Here is a 26,505-nt window from a genome sequence, read left to right on the forward strand (position 1 = left end):
GAGTTTAAACATTTGATATGTCATCTATGTTGTATTCTGAATGAAATATTGAAATTTGAAACTTCCACATCATTGCATTCTGTTTTTATTCACAATTTGTACAGTGTCCCAACTTTTTTGGAATCGGGTTTGTATTTGTCTCTGATGATCACCAAGGCTGGATTTACTTGAAAAAATGTACACAAAAAATATAAAAACAGTAATATTGTGAAATACTATTATGATTTAAAATAACGGTTTTATATTTAAATATATTGTAAAATGTAATTCATTCCTGCGATGGTAAAGCTGAAGTTTCAACATAATTAGTCTTCTGTGTCCATGATCATTCAAAAATCATTATAATATGCTGATTGGCTGCTCAAGAAACATTTCTGATTATTATTATTATTATTATTATTATTATTATTATTATTATTATTATTATTTTTCTTTTTTCAGGAATCAATGGATAGAAAGCTCAAAAGAACTGCATTTATTTAGAATATAAATCTTTTGTAACATAATGTCTTGACTGTTATTTTTGATCAACTGAATCCACTCTTGCTTAATAAAAGTATTAATTTCTTTAAAAAATAAATATATAAATCTTACTGACCACAAACTTTCGAATGGTAGTGTAAGTCTTTTATCATTCGCCTGGTTAAAAAATGTAAGTCTGATCAAATGTAATGGCACATCTCAATAAACCTCATAATTTGAGATATCATTCATGTTCGCAGCACAATTGGTGTAGAACTACAGTAGTTAGTTACATGAAAGGTTAATACTTAGTGTTAGAGGTTTGTTGAAATCCCTAACCCTAAATATTAGGAACAGTAATAGTGATGCTTGACTTAGCAAACACCAAAAACAAAAATGTATGCAGTTTCAAGATCTATGCGGGTCTATTCTCTGGGGTTTAAAGGCTATTATAGCGTTTAGTGAATGCACTTCATCAGCGTTTGACCCTCTATTGTATTTCTGACCTTTAGATCATGAGGAAGCAGCTGCTCTTTTCACAGCTCTTAAAACCCATCGGGCCCTGGGGACATGACAGCGTACAGATGCAATACACTATGCTTTATGTGTGCGAGAAACAGACTGAGTGTGTGTGGCGCTGTTTCTGTGTGCATCAGTGTACCCTCACTCTGTAATCACTTCACTGATATTTGCCATCAGTGACTACACAGAGAGAGCACAGCCAAGCTCATAATCTCATTACGTCTCTCTCACTGTCACTATCAGGCTAGCAGATTATAAGTGGCCTGGGGAATGAGGGGCTACAATCTGGCAACCTAGTGACTGTTTATTCACAATCACAGAGCGTACCAACCCCTACTTTCTCAGAACAAGGTATAATTTTCTTTATAGACATTTAAGAAAAGAGTAGTGTATATCCTGCCCTGATCAGTGTGTCTCAGTCATGTGGGATGAAGGAACATTGTAAAATCCTCTTTATCGCATTGAGTTCATCAGGGTTATTCAGGACTGTCCTCATCAAACCCTGAATCAGAGATGGTTAGAGGGTTAAGAGTACTAATCTAACACTCTAGTAGAATTCAGATGTATCTTTGTCCAGAATTAATCTCCCAAGCAACAAACCCAACATAACCCCATGCACAACTGAACTGATTTAAGTGAATGAAGATGTCATTTATTTAAAGTGCATTTGTATATACTGGCTTATCGAAAATCATGGGTTCCAGTTTAAACCTGCTTTGTTCAGTTAGTCTATAAGCTAATAACACTTCCCATAGACAAAATTTAAAGAACCCATTGACGTGCAGAACACATACTGGCTAGCTTTACTGACTGCAGAAATGACTGTGGGTTTTCTTAATTTTTCTGGTGTTTATTTATTTAGAACATAACAGAAAATACGATGCATTTTTTAAAAAGACATCACAATAAACTAAGGTATTTCAAAGTAAGCTAAATTAATAAAAGAAAATATTTTTTAGTTTTATCTTGAGTGAAAATTCCACTTTCATATTATAGATAATTTAATTTTTGTTGTAAAAAGCAAAAAAAAACCTATATATATACATTTAGCAACATTAAGCAACATTTTGGCTTATGTCTAAATTAAAATATATTGATTAAGTATGGTATATGGTCTTTATACTTTGTACGAATGTTTTTTAAATTAAAATTTAAGGTCTGAACCAAACCTAATAAATAAAAATATAATTTAAGAAAAAAGAAATTTGGCTGTAACAAATTAGACTCACAAATTTTAAGTTGGTCCAATATATCTTTTTTTGGTCCCACTTTATATTAAGTGGCCTTAACTACTATGTACTTACATCAAAAAATTAGTACAATGTACTTATTGGGTTCATATTGAATTTCAAAACACTTTTCTGCTATTGAATTGGGATACGGGTAAGGATAGGGAAAGCTTTGGTGGTAAGGGTAGGTTTAATGGTAGGGGTAATGTGTAAGGGATGGGTCAACAGTGTAATTATAAAAGTAATTACAGAAATTAATTTCAGATGTAATTACATGCTGGTATTTTTAAAATATAAGTACAATGTAAAAACATGTATGTACACAATAAGTGCATTGTATTAAATGATTAATTTAAATGTAAGTACATATTAGTTAAGGCCACTTAATATAAAGTGGGATCTTAAAGTGGCTTTTTTAGCGTACAAAAGTTTGGGGTCAGTAACTAATACTTACTCAGCAAGGATGCATCCAGTTGATCAAAAGTGACAATAAACACATTTATAATGTTACAAAAGATTTATATTTCAAATAAATGCTTTTCTTTTGAACTTTCTTCAAAGAATCTGGAAAAAAATAATTGCGGTTTCCACCAAAAATATGAAGCAGCGCAACTGTTTTCAACATTGATAATAATCAGAAATGTTTCTTGAGCAGCAAATCAGCAAATTGGAATGATTTTTGAAGGATCATATGACACTGAAAATGTAAGTAATGTAATATAGCTGAAAGTTCAGCTTTGCCATCACAGGAATAAATTAGATTTTAAAATATATTACAATAGAAAACAGTTCTTTTAAATTATAATAATATTTCACATTATTACTGTTTTCACTGTATTTTTGATTAAATAAATGCAGCCTTGGTGAACAGAAAAGATTTATTTTAAAAATATTAAAACATCTTACTGACCCCAAACTTTTGAATAGTTGTAACACTATCATTTTTTGTTTTGTCGAAGCAAATAATCAACAAATATAGACCTCATCTATAGAATCATGCTGTTTTTCAAACTTTATCCAGCTTTTGAATACAGTACACAGAATCATTTTACACTGTTTAATACTTATATTTGACATTCAGCAATGGACACTTTTAAACAAATCTAAAGGCCAATGTGAGTTAATGTTTTAACTCAACTGCTATGAATACTATAGACAGGGCTATCATATAATTCACAAGGCCTGGGACAAAATTTTGCAGGCCCTCTCTCCCCTTGACAAGATCTGCAGGTTTTGAGGGGTCTAAATGAGAATTTTGGATGATAAGCCAGTGGAAAGTCTTTCATTGTGTTTTACTGTATCATCTATAACAGCATCAGAGATATCCAATTGACTTAATAGAAGCTGTTGATGTGATGCAACCCGACAGAATCTAATGCTCCTGTATCCAAGGCTCTTAGGATAAACCTGATAACACTGCCATCTGCTGGAAAGAGGAAACTCTCAACACACAGGTGATAGATGACACAGTAATATAAAAAACACTCTTAACCGGCACAGTCTGATTCATATATTTCAAGATTGTCACAACAGCAAGTCTCACTGCTTCACATTTAGACATGATAAATCCACTGCGACAGCTCTGCATCTACAGAGGACAGTGATTAATGCAAGTCAAGCTCCTCACAATGACCGCTGTCATGGTCAAGGCTGCCAGATCTTTGGTGTGACCCTGAGAGGAATCAAAACCTCCTGAAACCATTTCAAAATGACAATACATGATTGGCAGGCTATTATAAAACTACTGGTGATGTTTAACGCGCTGCCTTTTTTTAAACGTGCCGCAATGTATTTTTCTGCAGCTGATGAACATATCGATCTCATTTCAGAAAAGAGCTGAGAGGTCACTTTACACCTGCGGTTTGTGTTGTGGGCAGGATGTACCTGGTCTTGGTCCTGCTGCCCACGTCCTGTTGCTCACGGATGAGGACGGACAGCTGCTGCCTGAGCGACGCGTCTTTTCCATGAGCCTGTTTAATGAACGGATGCTCCAGCAGATGAGTCACTGATGGACGTGTCTCAAAATCTTTTATCAAACACCTATAAAAGACGAGACGAGAAGAATAACATAAGCTGTGAAAAGGAAAAAGACAGACAGAAAGAAAGAGAACAGAGAAATGCAATGTGACAAACTACACATAAAACAGCAGGAGTTTTCCATAGACAGCAGCAAAATGAACATGAAAAAAATGAGTAATACAGGATAAAAAGATCCTGTATTATCATATATAGGCCTTCAGTGAGGTAATAAGGCATGTCACCTGTACATCTTCATATAGCTCCAGTCTCCGATACACCTCACAGAAACCTCTCTGGGTCTGAACTGAACATCTGACCAGCCGCCTCGCTCTGTCTTGCTCTCTCATCACCATAGTATCAAGTGTAAACACTCTTATCATGAGTCTTCAGGCCCATCTCTGTTGACTGCACAGTGGCCTACAGCTCCATACCTGTTGACCATGGCTTATGACACCATTTTTATATTTCTTATGATCTCTTTAACAGGAGTTATTTCCATTGACAATTTGTGTTTTGTAGCTGTGCCCTTGAGAAAAAGAAGTGCCCTTAATTGTATTGAAGTGCAATTCTTAATTGTATTGAAGTGCAATAAATGTGCACTTGTAGTATATTTAAAATCTTAAAAGCATATTAAAAAAAACTGTACAGAAAATACAATATTAATGAAATTAAAGGCCACTTATGTGTACTTAAAGAAAGAACACTTCATTGCTGTGTTTTTAACACTCTAGAGCACTAAGTGTGTTAAAATTATCCCACAATTAACCTCAGTCCATCCTAGATGTATATGACTTTCTTTTTTCAGCCAAACACAGAGTTATAATAAAAAAATTCCTGGCTCTTTATAATGGGAGTGAATAGTACCTTATGGCTTGTTTCCGCCGAGCGGTTCGCTTCAGTTCAGTACAGTATGATTCGGGAGGGTAAACTCTGATCTGGCTAGTGTTTCCACCGTCAACAGTACCCTTACTTGAAAGTAGCTATTGACGTCATTCTCGTGTGAAGAAGAAAGTGACAAACAACAATGGAGGACATAGAGCAGGTTTGTTTGAGCAAAAGCTGAAGGCTGTAAAAGGAAAAAACAGCCGAAAAATACACATTGTGTTGCAACGATATTGTGTTGTCATGCCCCTTGTAGCACGTGTAAGTGACGATTCTCTGTCAACCAATCAAAGTTCTGCAGTGAGTGTAGCTCCACCCTTTTGGTACCGGTACTATTGGTACTATTGTGCTAGGTACCCCAATGGAAGGATGCCAAAAAAGTGGTATGGTTTGGAATTAGGGTACCATTCACCTTCTGACAATGGAAACGGCAAAAATTGTGTACCGTACTGTAGTGAACTGAACCGCACCATTTAGTGGAAATGAGCCATTAGATTTTGAAGCCCAAAGAAGTGCATCCATACATCATATAAGTAATTCATATGACCCAAGGGGTTTATAAAGGCCTTCTGAAGCAAAGCAATGCGTTTTTGTAAGAAAAATGTCCATATTTATAACTTTATAAACTATAATCACTGGGTTCCGGTAACGGCCACACACAAGTCGAGTTTTGGAGGAAGTGTGACCTCTGTGAAAAACACAACAGATATATTCATCTCAGAGAAGAAACTACATGGATTGTATTTCATGCTGCGTTTTTATTAATCTGGATTTCTCACAATTTGTGTGCTTTTTTTGGGTCAAGTCGGAGTGAACTGCGGCACTAATAGAGTCTCATGAACACGCAGTTGTGGACAGAAGACTAACAGCCAAGGTCAGGATTTCTGTTAAATAATACATTAAATTTCAGGTTTTTTTTTTTTACCAAACCCTATAACATAACCCCTGAACACTTGGAATATGTGGCATGTCACATGGGATCATTTCGTGATGCTTTGTGTCTTTTTTTAACAGTTTGTCCATTGTCCATTCATTTTAGGGTGAACTTGTCAGGGTTCCGTCATTTCGGTTGGGTTTATTTTGGTGACAGATCTCTGACACTCCTATTGTCTTGTCTCTGCGCAAGCGTGCAGTTTCGAGTTCACATGGTCCATACGCTCTTTCGCCCGCTTGATTACACTGTACGTGCAGAGCACGATGTTCAGATCCCGGCATTTTGTCTAGTTTCGGTTCAGTGTTTGTGTTAGGACATTCATCCTCCATGCTTTGTCCTTGTCCTGTGCTGGTTCATTTTGTATCCCTACTCATGCTTCCAGTTTTCGGTTGTTCTAGTGTAGTCTGTGGATCTTCTGCCTACTTTCCCTGTTGTGTTTTGTTAGTTTTGGCTTTTGTTTCCCCTGCTGGCTGGATTTGTTTTTGCCCAGTTCAATTAAGATCCTTTTGAGCTTCCCTGGCTGCTCTGAGTTTGCAAATCCTGACCAAACTAACCCTTTAAGTATATTATTTCTGCAATAAGTACTTTTTTATAATATAGCTATGTTACTTTGTTTTCACAAGGGTAGTGATTATCTGAATTTAGTTTTCCAAAATGTAATTTCCCATATTCTCCTCCTATTTTGAATTTATTTTCTTGTTTTCCTTATTTTTCAGAAAGTAAAGCACTAAGCACAGTGTCCATCCAAGGGCCAGATTTACTAAAAAGGACAAATTAGCTCAAGAATGCAATTCCAAAAAAAGTGCAGATGGGAGTGGAAAGTTCTGCGCATGATCTACTGATGAGGCACAAATTAAAGAACACGGACGCAGACAGATCATTTTCATAATGACCAATGCAATCTTCCAAGAGCAATGCAAATTAGAGTCTGGTTTAAGACATGCTTTTTTCGGAAGTAAATAAAGCCGCAAAACCAGTAAACTGACTAGTGCAAATCACCTTGCATGATCCATTTAAATACTCTTCTCCCATAAATTTTGCATGTAAAAATGCATATGCAATAAGGTCAGCCACAAAAATAACTGTCCACGCCTTTTCAGTGTAAATTTTTCACTGCGTATCTTTAGTAAATCCTGATGGTATTTTTTTAAAGCCAAAAGAGGGTTTGCGCTGGCACAGGCTGTTAGTAAATCTGGCCCTATATCTCAGTGGCCTGCTTTACTTTAGACTGAAACTGCTGCTGTGCTGAGACCAGCCCCTCTAGACCCCATTAAACGCAGTAGATTAGGCCCAGGGGTCTGTCATTAGCGCACGGCATGGCTGAGGGTCTGAACAGCAGGCAGCTCTGATAGCAGGGGGAAGCCATTCAGCTGCACAATTACAGACACATTCATAACACAGCAACAACAGCGTGCAGTTATACACACAGGCAGAGAACAAACGGCCGGCACCTCGTGATAACACGGTGTCCTCGTACACTTACTGAAGCACCACACGCACACTGACAGATTTATGCGGCAGAATTATTTCTGATATAATGGCCCTCAAAACCCAGTTTTTAGTGTGATGTCTATAAAAAGCTTTATCTGGGCTGAAGACGATTTATTGTGCCAAATGCTGAGTGATACAGTGCTTTTTTTTTCTTTTCTTTTTGCGAGTATATGTGGATTTTTCAAGCTGTATTTAATTCATGACCACATTATAATTAGACAAACAGATTTATACAAATGAATGTCAGTTTTTTTTTAAATAATGACACTGAAATGTTGTGGAAAGTACTTTTCAAGACAGGAGCAATGGCCTCTGCGCATGCGTACTTGCCTAGGTGTTTCTAATAAAATCTCAAAAAAATGCCATGCAAGCTTACAAGCAATCTGCTAGCAATCACATCACTTACTACATGGCACAAACTGATTAACCTCTGCTGATTCTGCAGCCAATGAGCTTGCTTGCTCAGCATTTAAATAGTCTGGTTCAGTTTTTGAGATAAGCTGGTCCTACAGCGGGCTATTAGTGTTCCTCTGAACCCCTCCACCTCCCCAGCTCCACCTTTCTAGATCTGCTACAGGATTTAGCTATGTCTATTCATGCAGCAGCATAACTTACATGCTCACAGCAGTGTCCATATTAGCAAGTCCATATTTGCTCTGCAAGAGCAGAGTGCGTAGCAGACCTAGTCCACAGACCTAGACCTAGGCACATTAACATTAGCTATGTTTAAATTAAAGTTGCGAATTTAACTTAATAAACGCAATCAACGCTGTCATGTTACCTCACATTCGGATGTTTGGGAACACAATCATGTGAGATGCTTCTGAGAAGGAATTAAACCAAATCATTTTGATGACATTTCAGAATGATCAGACCAACATTTGAGATGCTATGCAATGAAACTGATCTGCTGGTTAGTCCAGTTATCCAATCACATCTACTGTTAAGGCAAAGTCACGTGAGTTTTTTGTTCCGCATTGAGGGATTTAATCGGTAAATGTGTTTCATTGTAGTTTATGTGAATGTCTCGTTTTATTGAGCGCATACATTTTTTAATGAGTATGAGTTCCAAAAGCTTTAAATACCTTCATTATTACAGTGAATTTTATCAATATTATTTTTGCTGTGTGACACTTCTTCAAGACTTAATTTTTCTAAACTTGCTAAAGGCCCGTTCACACCAAGAACGATAACTATAAAGATAACTATAATGATAACTATATTTGAGCTCACACCAACGAATGATATCAGTCTGTTTATGCTAAGCTCACGCACTGCGGTTTCAAAGTAAGCTACAACATTTTGCTGTTCTTGCTGCATTTACACACTTTAACAAGCATTTGTCCTCAGCATGCTATGTTTCGAGTGAATAGCTAGTGTAATTCATATAATCTAACAGTGAATTTAGCTGACAAAGTCAATAGTGGACTAAATTCAATGCATAGTCTTTTTCACTGCAACTTCAAAGGAAGCAATACAATGTTGTCGAAACTATGGCTGGATACCTGAGGTAATTTTATATTACACTGTTTGCTAGCCTGGCATAATAATCTCACCATTTTTCATTCATTTTTTTAAAGTATCCTTGAAAAGGGTATTTGACTTGTGGTGGCTTTTTCTGGACCTTAGTAGTGGTGGCTTTTTCTTAACATCTCTGCAATGTCGTCTGTCATTTCAAATGCGCGAGCCCTTAAATTAGAATGGATTTTGATTGGCTGTCAGTTTTTTATTGTTAAACAGCTGGGAAAAAAATCTTTCTGAAAGTGATCTCAACTATATTGTTTCTCTATATTGTTATCGTTATAACTGTGGTATGGACTCTGCTATTATTTTATATTGACATTTTTAGAACTAATATCTTTATTGTTATCGCTCTTGGTGTGAACAGGCCTTAAATGCGGAAGCGACCGTACACAGAGTCTATTCACCACAACATTTTTACCTATTAAATTTGTTTCTCGTCTTAAAGTCAGCATGAAACAGAAGCTGCAGTCGACTTCTGTATTATTATGTGTTTCCCAGAGAAATGGCAAATCAAACAAGATTTTTGGGCCTGATTTTTTGAGTTTTTGATTGAAGGGCGAAAAGTGAAAATCTGATTTAAATGATAGACCAGTGGTTTTCAACATTTTGTTTGTCCTCAATGCTCCCAAGAGAGCATTGAGGACATTTTAAACTTCCACAGTCATACTAGAGTACAGAACCTTCAAAATCTTGCCGATGCTCCCCTGGAATAACCTGCAGTTAAGTGTCTTGCTCAAGGGCACAATGGGTATAGTTAATGGCTCAGCCATTGTGGTACCAGACAGAACAACCAACCTTGAGTTTTAACCACCACACCAAACCAGCCATTTGTGTGGCAGATTGTACACATACAGTTAGACGCTCAGAGCACTTAAAGAGCAGTCAGGATAAACCCACCAGCACACAGATACATGCTCAAACACACAAACACACTTTATGAATATGACTCCGTCTGTGCTTTTAATTCATCAGGAGTGGCCAGCAGAGCCGCCACACTGACAAATGAACAACTAACACAAATAAATGAGTCAATTAGCATTCACAGCCCTCCTGCTGTGCACACAACATCCCTCTCTCTGATGTTTTCATTCTCAATAATGAAATAATAATCTTGGCTTCATTGCTTTTATACATACAGGCACACACAGAGCCTTTTATTTACAGACTCTCTGACAGGAATTAGACCGTATATCTGAGCAGCGCTTGTGGGAAGTTCTCACTGTACGTTTTGATCATACAGAAATAGCCAGAATTTGCCTAGTCAAGCGAAATTACAGCTGAGCATAGGGACTGAATGGAGGTAAGAAGTATTTAGACACTTAAAATATCAGAATGTCATTGCGTTAGATATAAAAAATATCACAAGCCACTGGATAATACAAAGATAATGCTCAAGCAAAACATTTCACAAAAAAAAAAAGAAGAAAAGAAGCTGCCAGGATCACTGCAATCTTGTCTAGTCAGATCTTGTTTTGGTTGTTCTTTTGGTCTTGCATGTTTTCCTCCTCCTGTGCAATCTGTTTTGGCTCCTCCCCCTCGTTTGCTCTTTCATCTCCTTGTTTCCCAGAATAATTGTCGCCTCCTAATTTCCCCCCCTTTATTCCCTTTGTTAATCTTGTTCTGTTGCTGGTTTGTTATGTGTGCTTTCTCCTGTGTCTTGTTCTGTGTCAGGTGACGAGCACTATTTTCTGGTCATCTGCAGATACGGCCCTAATGCTCGCTGCTCTACCCTTTTTGCTTTGTTTTAGTGTTTTGTTCCTCTTGCTTTTAGTTTCTCAGCTGTTTGGTGTAGTGTGGCCTTTTTGTGTTTTGATATACTGTTCCTTAAAAAGAATTATTGGCACCTATGGTAAATATGAACAAAGAAGCCTGTGAAAATAAATCTGCGTTGTTTATTCTTTTTTGACCTATATATATATATATATATATATAGGTTCATACAGAATCTCTCCAGATCCTTCAGATTCCAGCTCCATGCTGGTGCTTCTTCTCTTCAGTTCACTCCACTCATTTCTTTAGGGTTCAGGTCAGTGGACTGGGATGGCCATGGCAGAAGCTTCATTTTTGCTCAGTGACACATTTTTGTGTTGGTTTTGATGTTTGTTTTGGATCATTGTCTTAATGGAAAATCCACGGCCCCAAATAGGATTTCTATCAGATGCGGTCAGGTTTGATTTTTTATCTATTGGTATTTGATAGAATCCATGATACCATGTATCTGAACAAGATGTCCAGGACCTCCAGCAGAAAAATAGGCCCACAACATTAAAGATCCAGCAGTATATTTAACCGTACACATGGGGTACAAGCTGTGATCCTTAGAGAGTCTTTGGCCACTCGAACTACTGTATGCTCCTCGCTGTGCATTAAGACAATATAGACACACGTCCTCTTCCAGGCAGATTCGTGACATTTCCTGTTGATTGGATTTTCTTAATTATTGCCCTGATGGTGGAAATGGGGATTTTCAATGCTTTAGCTATTTTCTTACAGCCACTTTCTATTTTGTGAAGCTCAACAATCTTTTGCTGCACATCAGAACTATATTCTTTGGTTTTACCTATTGTGGCAGATGATTAAAGAGATAGTTCACCAAAAAATTTTTTGTTTTTGTTTTTTTTTTTTCTGCTGAACACAAAAGAAGATATTTTGGATAATGTTAGTGGGCAAAAATTTGACGGACCACATTGACTTCCATAGTAGTTTTTTTCCATACTATGGAAGCCAGTGGTGCCCCACAAATGTTTGGTTTTCCATATCCTCCAAAATATTTTCTTATGTGTTCAGCAGAAGAAAGAAATTCATACAGGTTTGGAACAACATGAGGGTGAGTAAATGATGACAGAATTTTCACTTTTGGGTGAACTATCCCTTTAAGGAGATTTGGCCTTGTTTCCTGTTTATCCTTATATTTGTACTCCTTTTAAAACAAGAAGTCATGGCTGGACAATTTCATGCCCCTAGTCACTCTAGAAATAAAAATATACTTCAGAGATATTTTACTCAAAAGAATTTCTAGGGGTATCAATAATTGTGGTCAACATGTATTAGAGAAAACATTTATTTCATAATGTGATTTCCCCCCACATTCATTATTTTTACTTCAAAGAAAGCTTAGATTTTTGTGATTTTTTTGAATGAAAGATCAAAAGGAAAAAATCATGCAGATTTATTTTCACAGCCTTCTTTGATCATATTTACCAAGGATGGCAATAATTCTGACCACGACTGTGTGTGGGAGTGTGTGTGTGTTTTACATATATATATATATATATATATATATATATATATATATATATATATATATATATATATATATATATATATATATATATGCATCGTCAATAACTGACTTTTGTTTTAAAACCCTGACAAAAGTTTGAAATGAAATACTGTATAGCCTATACATTACCATTTAAAAGTTCAGGACTCAAATTATATAAAACTAGTATGTTAAATGTTAACATATTTTGCCCCACCTGACGTCTGTACATTTTATTGTATTTGAAGCCACATATTTTACTACACTTATTTAGTTTTTCTCAATATTTCACTTGTTTGCATACATGAATTATCAGATCAACTTAAATTGATATGTTAGTATATTGAAGTTTAATGTTTTGATAGTGTATAATAAGTTATAGTAATAAAAGATCAATACATATTAAATGTCGGTACTTTTCTTTCTTAGTGCTGACTAATGACTAGTCTGACTCTTGCTGACTAGAATAAATATACTAGTGACAACACACATCAAAGTGAGAGTTTCCTCAGCACAGGAACAGAGAGATGAAGCTGTTGTACTCACTGAGCGATGAAGTGGCTGAAACTCCTGCACCAGTGCTCAGGGTGGCGTAGGGTAGGCGATGGGTTCCTGCGGATAAAACACACAAAGGCACAACAGGCTTGAATGAGACAGAAGCAAACGTATTGGACTGACCTCATTCAGTGATGGTAAATAAATTACAAATCTAAATGGACAACTGTGTTTGTTCAGAACAAATGTCTGTTCGCATTCATCTCCTTACACAAAGAAAACCAGAAAACACAAACATGCCATTCAGGTACAGACCGGTGCCGAAGAACAGCTATTCAAAACAGCTCCTCTAGAATAAAAGGCTAGAAATGCTTCTCTACAGTCTTACACTAAAATCAATATGTTCTTTCAACTTCTCTTTATGCCATCACTATCAAAAAAATCTCACAAAACTTTCATACATTAATTGCAGATTTCAGGTTATAAATGCAACATATTGTTACTATGTGTTAAAATACCACATATTCTGACAACGTTTGGTTCAGCACTGAAGTGTTATTTTAGGATATACTACTATAGTTTTGTTGTTGTTGTTGTTAATATATGGAAGCTCATTTTTTTCCACGGAATAAATAAAATGAATTGCAATTCTGCCTTTTTTTATCAGAATTGTGAGATATAAACATGCAACTGCGAGTTATGAAGTTCAATTCTTGCTCAGAATTTTAAGTTTATATCTCGCAATTCAGACTTTATAACTCACAATTGTCAGAAGTAAGAAATTGTGAGATAAAAAGTCCCAACTACCTTTTTATTTTTTTATTCTCTGGTGGAAACAAGCTTCCATAGTTTTCTTTTTTAATTTTAGTTAAAGTTTTAATAATTTTGTTGTGTGTTTTTGTTCATTTTTTAAACATGCCTATATGCTTTTATTAAGTTAAAGTTTTTAGTCTTAGTTTATCTGGTTTTAATTATTTAGTTTTTACAGCTTAAACTAACAAAAAATGAGAAATATATGACATAAAATAAGTTTGTTATATTTTATTTCACTTAAAGTTTATTTTATTTAAATTCATTGAAATTTTTTTTTTTTTTTTTTTTTTTTTTTTCATGGTTTTAGTTTTAGTTAACAATAACAACCCTGTCAGGAGGTTGATTTGGGGCCCTCCCTCCTCAAGTGCAATCTAAATTTGTTTCCTTAGACCGTGTTTCCACCAAAGTGTTTTTTCCTAAGCCCAGCATATTTTTTCAATTGATTTCAATGGGAGCAGCATGTATATAAAAACGCCATGACAAGGCGCTGAGTGTTTATTTCAGACTGAGCGCTGTTTGCTTGGGGTTCTTTCTGGGCACCAAGAGTTGAAAAAAAATGTTCAACTTCGGGGAAAATGTAGAGCTCATCACTGTCACTTTTCACCCAGCCGTCCAATCACAGTGGAGGAGAGGTGGGACAATTAAAAAGTATAAACTATCAATCAGATTACAGAAGACATGTAGTAGATTGTGTACCTACTTGTGTACAAGTTTTGATCATGTTCAGAATTTAGAGGCCTTAGAAATGTGCGTATCAAATGATATATTAGTTGTTATAGGATTAAGTTGACAATGAATAGAAAGAACCAATAAGAGAAAAACGCATCGAGTATTCAAGAATATCAAGTAGAAGTTTGTCCGACATATAACGAGGGCGGGGTTGTGTTAACTAAAGCGTCCGTCATTTACCGAATCTCAAAAACACGGATGGATAATCCAAAATGTTTTCTGACAAAAAAAAATAACACAAGCAAGAACAAATTTTAAACCAAGCACGGCCATTTTCATTTTACAATGATCTTTCCTCTCTGTGTGCCATATAGCAATTTCAATTTTATTTAGATTTGTTGTTCAACATTACTTGAGCATTTTATACCCGTTTACCTTAAGGAGTCAGAAGTACCGTGACTACTGCACTGTCCTCGTTGAGAATCAGTCACTGAGACAGCGGGAGTGGAAGGAGGATCAATCAAGCGGGATTTTGTATTTCTGTCGATTTGCAGTGTCTTTTTATTGATAGGCCGTACGCATTTGTCAATCATCCCCGCTTGCTATTTGGGGAAATGAACCCAGCGCTCAGATTGGTCGAACTCTTTCTTTTGCTGTATAGAGTGCCCCAGGGATGACGCGTTTTTGTAGGCCAACCCAGAAGTTAGCGGTGCGCGGGTTCCCTCGACTGAAAGCCTATTCATTTTTCCCATAGACTTTTGGAAAATCGCAGAAAATAAGCTCTGTGTTTAACAAAGGGTTATGACACTTACATGTTTTGTCTATCAAGATAATCTTTACAAGTTAACACAACATTTATAGATTTTGAAGCCTAAATAAAGTCGTCAGATATAAAAGGCTAATAGTAGGCTATAAACGGACTACAGCACACCATGGTCGCGGATCAACATCGTCACCACCTAGCGTCCTCAAACTTTATTTAGAAAACAACTCTATATTTAAAAACAACTCGCTGATTATGATCTGCGCTGTGTATGAATACTTTTCTACTTTTTCATGAGAAATGCTGTCCAAATGTCCCGTTTGTCATGATGACGTCTAAAGTCCCTGCCAAAGGAAGTAGTCCCTTTTAGCAATTTGTATTTGAAGACACAGTAAAAGTTTAAAAAAAATCACAAGTGGGTTATAACTGGTGTGTTTTATGTCATAGATCAAAACGTGAAAGTACTTAGAGGCTTTGTTAACCACAGACTTTATTTCAGGCGATTTAGCAAAAACCCATTCAAAAAACCCATAGACTTTACGGCGTTGGAACCGGAAGTCCTAAAATGCTAACTCGCTTCCGGGTTTTGCCTACAAAAACGCGTCATCCCTGGGGCACTCTATTTGAGTACTACACGTGCACAGATGAGTCACCGGGTTTAGCGTAGAGTGACAAATTGCACCAGCGTACTCTGAGGTCAAAATGCGTACCCGCTACGAAAAAATGCGTACATGTTGGGCGGTCTGATATCATTTTGTTATAACTTTGCATGTCTGACTGTGATGTGTATACTACACTGCCATTATTATGAATTTGAAAGAAAGTCATTATTGCTGGTCTTCAATGATAACTGCAAGCTATTTTAATGAATACGGCAAGAAATAATAAGAATTTATGCAGATATTGTCTAAAATCCCACTTTGCTTAAGGTGCTTCCAAACTTTTGAAGGGAACTGTATACACACACGCATATACACACATGTATCCGTGAGATATATCCAAACTTTTGTTTTGACTTCCATTTTTGCATGTTTAAGTGACAGTAATGACTGAAATATGTCAAACCTCACAACCCATCAGCACTTCAGTTTTGAGTTTTTGCTGCAGAGGAGCAGTTAAGCGAGTCTTCATCTCTTCTGTAGAGCAGGTTGTATCTCAGATGAGCTGCTGTATATCAGTTGTAAGTGTTTAAGTCTTTAAGGCACTGAGTGTGGGCCAGGGACGTGTCGGCCTGCTGTTGGATGACAAACGAGCCGCCCTGCCGAGTGTCTGGCAGGCAACATCTGTCCGCAGAGCTGCCGAGTTATGAGAGCGAATAATCCCTCTGTCAGCTACACTCAGACAGAGCCATCTATTAACTCATACACACACTTTCACATGCTCATATTAGCGCACACACTCTCATAGACTCATTTATTAACACACAAGCAGCTCTGAATGGCTGTGATGCTTTGAGGCCTCAAACTCTAGGACAGTTTTAGGCCATATAAGAAAACATCATTTTTAAGCACAAGATGCTGGAAAATGTGTCTTCCTGAACAACATACATTCCAGCCTCAGGATGTTCTTTGACTTATTGGAGACATTTTTACACCTAAAAGTATATTTGTTTAAATTTATTCACTCAATCCCTTGTAAAAAAAAAAAAAAAAAAAAAAAGGAGTGTGCTTAAAGGTGGGGAATGTATTTTTTCAACTATTTGAAAGTTTCACTGTTTGGAAGTTAGTCTTGCCGACACCAACAACATCTAACCAATCAGCATTGGGGGCGTATAGCGGTCGAGGAGAGCGAACGAGCTACGAGCAAGAGGGAGATTTGAAAATAAGAAAAAAATCTGCAGAACGAGAGATGGGACACAATACAAAAGAACTCAAAAGAATATCACTGGAATGAAGGTTTATGCCTGGGCAAGCACTTTAGGATCCGCGTTTATATTAGAAAAGCTTTCAAGTGCTAGAGAGAGCTAAGTGGGAAGGCCTGAAAACTGACGCGGAGGCTGCTTTGATCCCACTACTCATGTGAGTACACTGGGTTTTGATTGTCTCGAGCTGCTGTGCTGTTTACGACTAACAACGAACATTTTGTATTTACTCTTGTGTACTGTACGTTCATTTTTTGTGCTTCCTTGTCGTTCGTTCATCATCTGCGCTTTATTTTTCGTGCATCATTTTGTTGCCTGTCAGCTGTGATAAACAGACATCCACTAACATTGCGTATGTAACAGTGGCAAGATAGGGAGAGTTTTGCTGTTAAACCACTGCACACTGAAGACCACTAGTGAATGAGGCGTTTAGCGTCATTGTAAGTGCACTTGCCTCGCATACCAGCGGCGCTCAGGCCGGGGTTCAAGACCGAAGTAAATAAATGTGTGTTATTCAGTATTAGTTGATACATTAGTTAATACATTTTAAATGTACTAAATTGCAACTTCATCATTACAAATGTGTAATTACAAATATATTTAAATACACAACTTACAAGTTTCAATAGAAATTACATTAAAGTATATTTTAGTTTGCCACAAATGCTTGTCAGTACATTCGTCAGTACACATTAACTCAAGAGGACTCCAACTCCTGACAGGACTTCAGATGAATCAACATGCACCAATGCTACTTCATTGAGCTCATTGTTTCTGCTTTAAATTAATACATTGTTTAAACTAATACAGTGTTAGCTAACTGCATGATTTGTACATAACTTGGCCCTTCTGATAACAGATTACTCTAAATTGTAATGTAGACACATGCATTTTCTGTACATGTATGTATTGGGAAAAGGGTTATACAAATAAATGTGGATTGAATGTAATTGAACACCATATTTCAAATATTTTCAAATTACATATAAAGTCCTACTTAAGAGGGTCAAAAAACACTGTAAAGTTCAGCTAAATACTTTTAATATAAATTTAATCTAAAATACCGGTCATTTCATTGCAATTAACATGCAATTAAGTGTCCAAAAACATTACATTCAGTTCACAATTAAAGGTGCAATAGGTGATCTGGGAAATGATCATTTTAGCCTGCTAGGCTAACACTGAAAGGGTACATCCCACCCTCCCTGCAAATCTCCGTCCAAAGCCATGCCTCCTCATAAACACATGAACGCGCACAGACCAGAAGCGAGACCGAAGACAACGTTATTGGATTGCATACATATATATGCAATCCAATTATTGGACACATACATATATATATATATATATATATATATATATATATATATATATATATATATATATAGAGAGCGAATATAAAATTATATATATATATATATATATATATATATATATATATATATATATATATTTATTATTATTATTATTATTATTATGTGTGTGTGTGTGTGTGTGTGTGTGTGTGTGTTTCCTCTTCCCTTTCTCTTCTCTTTTCACTTTTCTATAAACATTCTCATCTGACCATCTACAAACAGTTTGTTCTAAATATATATATTAGAAAACATATAATAGAGATATACACATACTCAACACAATTTACAGACACACTTCACATAATTACATGTACATCCTACTTTCTGTTTTATGTGTTCTGTATTGATGGTATTGTCTACCTATGTTTTGTCTTATGTACTGCTTTAAAAATTAATCATGAAAAAAAGTCATAAAGAAAAAAAGATAAAGAGGCGCTCCCTGGTTTTCAACCACAATAACTCAGAATCAGACACTGCTGCTTTTTATATAACACATTTCTTATTATGAATTATGATACTGCTTGGTTCACTGGGTCGGATTGCTTTCTCACCGAATCGCTCCAGAGCTCGTTTTAAATCACACCGAGACCACCTCGTTCAGGCGATCTCAGGGCGATTGTTTTGGTGCGGTTCAGAGCATGATTGCCATATTCATATATGCCTAAACAAACCAAACTAAGGGAGAAAATGCACCAGGTTCCAAAACAAACGCTCCAAATGAGCTAGCTGTGCCCTTAGAGCACCTAACCCCCAATCACTCCCTGGGTGCCACAGCAAAAACGGCTGCCCACTGCTCCGGGTGTGTGTTCACTTTCACTTGTTATGGCCCAGGAACCATGTGAAATTCCTTTTATTTTTGACCTTGATGAATGGAGCTTCTAAAGTCTAAAGTAATAACATGTTTTTGAGTCTAAAGTAATACCATGTTGTAAGAATCCACACAGATGACAACAAAATAAATGGGCCAACACTCATTTTCCGGTAAAAGCTCTGCAACAAGGACAGGAAGAGGAACAGCATCAATATGATTAAATTCACAATTCAGCCCTGTCTGCAGTGTCTTATTGCTTGATGGGCTGTTTTAGGCAAATATGAATGTGGCGCTCTCATCTTTTTATTTAAATTCCCTCTACTTCTGCTTCAAGATCTCCTTTTTTTCTCTCAATGACTCTTAATCTAGTTTCGGCTTGACTGAAGTCTCAAACAGACATAAAGAGACATAAAGAGCAGTGCAGGTCGAAGGACAGACATACTACTTAAAAACACATCTTCTGTGACTTTCATCAGAAACTATCACCAAGAACAAAGCATTAGGCATATAAACCAACCCCCGTTAAACACAGCTTTCTTTTTTTCCACAGTAATCTGTCATTCTGCGCTGCTCTAAGTCACTGGGTGCTTTGATAGATATTCAGACAGGCCGTCCTCTCTGAAGAACACATCAAAGGAAAATAACCGACTCCTTCAATGCAAAATATAATGCGTGCCTGCAGCCACACGCTCGCCTTGATGTTGCAGTGCTGTAGAGAGCTGCTTATACATAACAAAGTGAAGGCAACGTCGCTGATGGCGCTCCTATTGTGCTGGGTAAATTCTGCCGTGGTATTCACCCTCATTGGGTGTTTGTGAGCACACGCAAACAGGATGTAAACACGCTAGGTTTATTCTAATCTAGCTGCAGAGCCACTAAACTCTGGCAAACAGTCACGCTGTCAGCCATGTTGCTCACAACATCAGTTTGTTACGCTGTAGATGACAAGCTAGACACAAACACAGGGAGGGAGGGATAGATTAATATACATAAGAGGGAATCTCATAAAACCTGTCAGGAACATGACTAGGTCAAATTTTAACCCAAAATCAGAAAGAAGGGAAAAAAAACAAGAAATTATACATTGAATAAGCCTATTTGAGAAGCCTATTTTTAAGACCATTAAGTTTTTCTTTTTGCAATTGTGATATTTATTTAGTTTTACCACAAATTTTTTATTACCATATTTTCAAAAAAAATCTCATTCACGTAATTTAAAAAAAAATTATTATTTAAAGGCTTAGTTCACCCAAAAATGAAAATAATGTCATTTATTACTCACCCTCATGTCGTTCCACACCCGTAAGACCTTCATTCATCTTCGGAACACAAATTAAGATATTTTTGTTGAAATCCGATGGCTCAGTGAGGCCTGCATAGCCAGTAATGACATTTCCTCTCTCAAGATCCATTAATGTACTAAAAACATTTAAATCAGTTCATGTGAGTACAGTGGTTCAATATTAATATTATAAAGCGACAAGAATATTTTTGCAGCACCAAAAAAACAAAATAATGACTTATTTAGTGATGGCCGATTTCAGAACACTGCTTCATGAAATCACGTGACTTTGGCGCTCTGAACCGCTGATTCGACACGCTGATTCATTGTGCTCCGATGCTTCCTGAAGCAGTGTTTTGAAATCGGCCATCACTGTATAAGTCGTTATTTTGTTTTTTTGGCATATCAAAAATATTCTCGTCACTTTATAATATTAATATTGAACCACTGTACTCACATGAACCGATTTAAATATGTTTTTAGTACATTAATGGATCTTGAGAGAGGAAATGTCATTGCTCCCTATGCAGGCCTCACTGAGTCATTGGATTTCAACTAAAATATTTTAATTTGCGTTCCGAAGATTAACAAATGTCTTACAGTTGTAGAACGGCATGAGGGTGAGTAATAAATGAATGTAATAAAATTTTCATTTTTGGGTGAACTAACCCTTTAAAGCTGCAGTCCGTAAGTTTTGCCTCTTTGTTGCCATCTCTGTTTAAAACCCGCAATTGCAGTTATTTGTGGAATTATCATCTTTACGTGGGTGCATCAGTACATCTCCTCAGTGCGGATGAATCTAATGTTTGCTGTCGGTCACCACATTGGTGTGGATACTGTACTTCAGAATCACAGATTCTACGTCTTGAAAGTATGACCAAAATAAGAATTTTCACTGGAAAATATCATCTGAACATGTCTGCCACTTTTGTTCTGACCAACTGAGAAAAAGACATTACAGTAAATCACGCTGATTAAATCTAATGATTGCTTAGCTCGGATCAAGTCAAACCGTACAAATTATTATTACTGTTACTTTGTTTTCAAATTGTTAATGTTAACAACATCAGCATTGTGTGACTGTGTGTATTTAGTGTGTATTAGCGTTAACTGTAGATTTCAATTTCTGTATTCACTCCGCAGTCCGACGTCTTTTGCTTTTGACTACGGGTGAATCTCCAGTTGTCACTGATGATTGTCATTTGGACCTTTCTGGATCACAATCCGCCATCAAAATGCTAAGTTTAATTATTGCAGCTGCTGAGAGAAAAGGCTATAAATGATCCATCACCTGCAGCATCCTCACATTATATAGCCTACTAGCTGGGACTCTTTCTTTATGTAAACAGACGTGACGTAATGATGCAAAGATGAACAGCTTCATGTTTGAATTTCCCACAGAAACCCACCAGTACAACCCGAATTACAAAAAAATTATTACAACTTACTGTTGTGAATCGGGCTAAGGTAAGGAGATAGTTTTGAACAATGGCTGTTTATGTAGGCCTACTTGCTCAAAAAAACTTTAACCAAAAAGTTAAGAACTGCAGCTTTAAATGTAAAGTATTTGTTGTATGGAATAATTGATGACAGGCCATTGAATTATTAGAAAATTTAGCATTATTTTTCAATAATTCAACGGCCCGGAGTCAATTATTCCGCTTATACTATGGTTTCCACACCTCAAGACATTTGTCAGGTTTTTGACCTTAAAACACTCTTGTGTGTTGGATTAATTTCTTGAGCATCTCATCCCAAGCCTCCGTTGCTAATTCCAAAACGTCATTTTAGAGCTAGTAGGGGAGGCTTCAGCCACTGATAGCAGAATAATGCAGTTAGAGAGAGAGAGAGAGAGAGAGAGAGAGAGAGAGAGAGAGATTAAGCGTATGTGCGCCTCTCAGCGGTTTTCGGCAGCAGCATCTCTACTAATAGTGAAATTGTAAATTTATCTGGTCCAAGAACAGCGCCGTTATTACATTGTTAGTGAGAAATGTCATGTAGCTTTTAAGTTGTTAAACTATTTTACTGATAAAGCCGTCATAACATCGCTGACAAAACGTTTCTGTGTGAGTGTGTGTCTGTAAAAATGTCCCCACAAGGGCAAGAATTTCACATAGTGCCATTTCTGTGGGGATATTTGGTCCCCATAACGTAGAGCTTACCTGAACCCCCCTCCACACACACAGAGAGAGAGAGAGATATGTTTGTTTTTCTATCATAATGAACACTTTCCATTGACTTCTACTGAGCCAGATGTTTTTTTTCTCTAACTGTATCAGTACTCCTAAACCTTCACACCATTTTTGAATGTACTATAATGTACAGTAAATGTTGACTTACAGTCATCTAATGTCACTGCACTGTGCTCAGTCGCTGCTGTAGGTAAAAACAGCCTCAGATGGACACACAAACAAGCTCTAAGGCCACATCGGTTTCTGATGATATATGACATGGTAGACATTTTGTCAATACTAATCTGCCACATTCAAAAGACTCCACAATTTCTCAACCTCCTAGTGCTCTGGCCATACTGATAAAATTATTTGTAGGCAATTGGAAATGAAGGCAAAGTCCTGACACCAGCTAAACACAGAAACTAGACTTACAATCTTAAAGAGTGATGGTATATTGTCTTTTTAAATGTTTCCATACATGTACATTCTACACTGCCACTGATTTGCCACTGTTGTAAAAACATACAAAATTACTTACACCGTGTCTACACAGATGCGCAGCGCCGATGAACGCGACAAGACGACCGTTGGAAAGCACTTGGACTGCGTCAGAAATAGAACAGGGAATCCGTTTACTGCCGCGCCGCATCCAGTGTAGACACTATCATGGATTATAATGGGTTCTATTATCTTTTGACGCGTCGCATTGTGCCGCTCGTGTCTGGTGTAGACACGGACTTAAGCGGTTTATCAATATGCGTACTTGTCTGTACTTGTGTCCTTGTGAAACATCATCAGTCGCTGTCCAAGTATGGATCAGCACGTTAAATCAGCAGTTCGGAGCACCAAAGTCACGTGATTTCAGCAGTTTGGCGGTTTGACACGCGATCCGAATCATGTTTCGACACAAAAGGTTCATAACACTCCGATGCTTCCTGAAGCAGTGTTTTGAAATCGGCCATCACTATATAAGTCGTTATTTTGTTTTTTTGGGGCACCAAAAATATTCACGTTGCTTTATAATATTAATATTGAACCACTGTACTCACATGAACTGATTTAAATATGTTTTTAGTACATGAATGGATCTCGAGAGAGAGGAAATGTCATTGCTGGCTATGCAGGACTCACTGAGCCATCAGATTTCAACAAAAATATCTTAATTTGTGTTCTGAAGATTAACGAAAGTCTTATGGGTGTGGAACGACATGAGGGTGAGTAATAAATGACAGAATTTTGGGCTGAACTAACCCTTTAAAAATGATCTGTAGGATATTTTAAGCTAAAACTTCACACACACACTCTGGGGACATCAGAACTTTTATTAACAATAGGTCCCCTTTAAATGCACTTTCAAAACTTTACATTCAGTTCGCATTTAAGTATATACTGTATATTAAGTACGTTTAAGTATGTTTCAGTAATAAGCACTCTTTTTACAATTATGCTAAAGTATGTGTCTTTTAAGAATGGTAATCACTCTGGAGTCGCAGGAAAATTATGTCATGAACACTGATTGGCTGACTGACAATACTAAACCCTTCACTGGTGACTATCCTGAACTGTGACATCAAAGACAGCAGCCAGGGAAAAATAAAACTGTTGCTTCACAAAAATCTATCTAGTCAGAATAAATGTCTGCTTTTGAATGGTAAGGATTTATGTAGCTTAAACAGTACAGCCAAAGTCATGGGTTCGATTCCCACAAAATGTATGAACTGATCAAATGTAAACCTTGAATGCAAAGTAATTTACTTCGGATGAAAGCATTTGCCAAATGAATAATGGTATCTATGGAGAAAGACACTTCTTTACATGGTCCATGTGTAGTATGCCATCTCTTTGCAGGGGATAACTGGATCATGCCTACCAGTCAAACCTTAAAAGGATTAGTTCACTTTCAAATAAAATTTTCCTGATAATTTACTCACCCCCATGTCATCCAAGATGTTCATGTCTCTATTTCTTCAGTCGAAAAAAAAATTAAGGTTTTTGATGAAAACATTCCAGGATTTTTCTCCTTATAGTGGACTTCAATGATCTCCAAACGGTTGAAGGTCAAAATTACAGTTTCAGTGCAGCTTCAAAGAGCTTTAAACGATACCAGATGAGGAATAAGAGTCTTATCTAGCGAAACGATCTGTCATTTTCTAAAAAATGTAAATGTATATACTTTATATAAACAAATGATCGCCTTCCAAGTGCTTCCACCAAAACCACACTTTCGTATTCTTCAAAAAGCTTACACTGTATGTCCTATTCCCTATTCAACTTACAGAAAAAATGGAACTGCCGCTGGGAAGGCCACTGAAGTCCACTATAAGGAGCTGGAATGTTTTCATTTAAAACCTTAATTTCTTTTCGACCGAAGAAAGAAAGACATGAACATCTAGGATGACATGGGGGTGAGTAAATTATCAGGAAAATTTTATTTGAAAGTGAACTAATCCTTTAATCCATTGGTAGGGACACCAGCACACAAGATTCCCATTCTGGGGACAAGCGTCCAAAACACAATGTATGCTGGTCTTGGCTTGAAAGTGACTTCTGCATGAGCAGTGTTACCTCTCTATTGACAACAGACCTTTATTTTACCCACAAAATTTTGCTGAAATATCACTAATGTGACTGAAGCTAAAAGATGGAATTGAAATGCACATTTCAGCTAATCAAAATAAAATCTGTCATGGCTAAACACGAGCCTTTAAGTCTATTAGCTGCAGTGGATTAAATACAGTTCACTTCACACCACAGCTAAGCTCAGGCTTTGAATATTTCCAGTAAATATAAATGATTTACCCTTAATTAAACACCCAGGAATCCTTCTATGCCAGTGAGAAAAACATGTTAGCTTGAGCTCAAATAATCATATTCAAGTTGGAGACTGTGCAGCCTTGTGTATGAGCAGCTATTCAGTTCCCTCTGATGCCCTTCATCAAGAGTCAAACATTTCGCACTGAAAGGCTCCGATCGCTCCACGCCCCCTCATAATCTCTCCGTCTGAGACTGGGCTGATGGTGGGAACGGCGCCCCGGACAGATGACATGTTAACAGAATCATTTCACGCCCCAGTACACACACGAACACTGATTTATTCACCCGCTGCCGTGCAAAAGGTCCCGCGCATCTGATTTATGCGCCATGGCCCAAATATCTAATTTCATTTGAAGAAAAAAAATAAAGAAAAGGAAGGTAGAAGCAAGAGATAGAGGGGGAGAGACAGCTGGGTGAAAAAGCAGAGGGAGCACATCATTTTAAAGCACGTCATGATGGTGTAGATACTCTACATGATTATTGCACCGAGGCATAAACTATATGACAAATGGGCCTGCAAAGGCAAAAGCACAGTATTCTAACATTATCATTTCTCATATCCAGCATTCATAATCGAAACCTCAAGCGGCATTAAAGCACAGCCACAACACCGGTACAAACACACAAATCTTTAAATTCTCAGTATTTAAAAAAATACAGTGGGATTCAACAGTGCGCTTGCACTTGAAAATGTACTTTTTTCCATTACAAATTAAATTATCAGCACAACGAATTAAGTGAAATGCTAAATTGAAAAATTAGAAAGAATGTCTTAGTACATTGTAAAAAACAATTATTCAAAGCTGTAAATGAAACAAAGATTATTGGAGTACGTTTTACAAGAAAATACTATTTCAGTCTTTAAAATTTGATGTTTAATTCAATGTTACTTGCCATTTATTTGAGTTTAATTGTAAATCTAACTTTTTCCCCCTTTGCTTTAATGATAGCATCAGTAGAGCTCACATGAAAAAAAAAAATTAATGATGCTATCCAGCATAATTTGTAAAAAAAAAAAAAAAAAAAAAAAAAAAAACATTGTGTGATTCGATATATCTTGGCGAGTATCGTCGAGAACATTCAGTTATGTCTCAAGTGAACATAAACAGTTGAGAAAGAAAGAGGAGTGTATCATTGGATTCT

The 26,505-nt window shown here is 36.8% G+C and overlaps 1 protein-coding gene across 10 annotated transcripts in view; it reads right to left on the bottom strand.

Moving 5' to 3' along the window:
- Window positions 1–26,505, bottom strand: part of myo3b (myosin IIIB) — a 173,660-nt gene that overhangs the window by 119,387 nt on the left and 27,768 nt on the right. For all 10 annotated transcript variants that reach the window (XR_010897124.1, XR_010897125.1, XM_067409691.1 and 7 more), the window contains 2 exons: window positions 12,872–12,937; window positions 4,098–4,253 (listed from right to left, as the gene is read on the bottom strand). Coding sequence is in view for 8 of the 10 variants with exons in the window: in XM_067409691.1 (XP_067265792.1) it covers window positions 4,098–4,253; window positions 12,872–12,937 (222 nt within the window). In the remaining 2 variants the exon portion in view is untranslated. The remainder of the gene's footprint in view (window positions 1–4,097; window positions 4,254–12,871; window positions 12,938–26,505) is intronic.

Source organism: Chanodichthys erythropterus, chromosome 14, assembly GCF_024489055.1.
Source record: "Chanodichthys erythropterus isolate Z2021 chromosome 14, ASM2448905v1, whole genome shotgun sequence".
NCBI lineage: Eukaryota > Metazoa > Chordata > Actinopteri > Cypriniformes > Xenocyprididae > Chanodichthys > Chanodichthys erythropterus.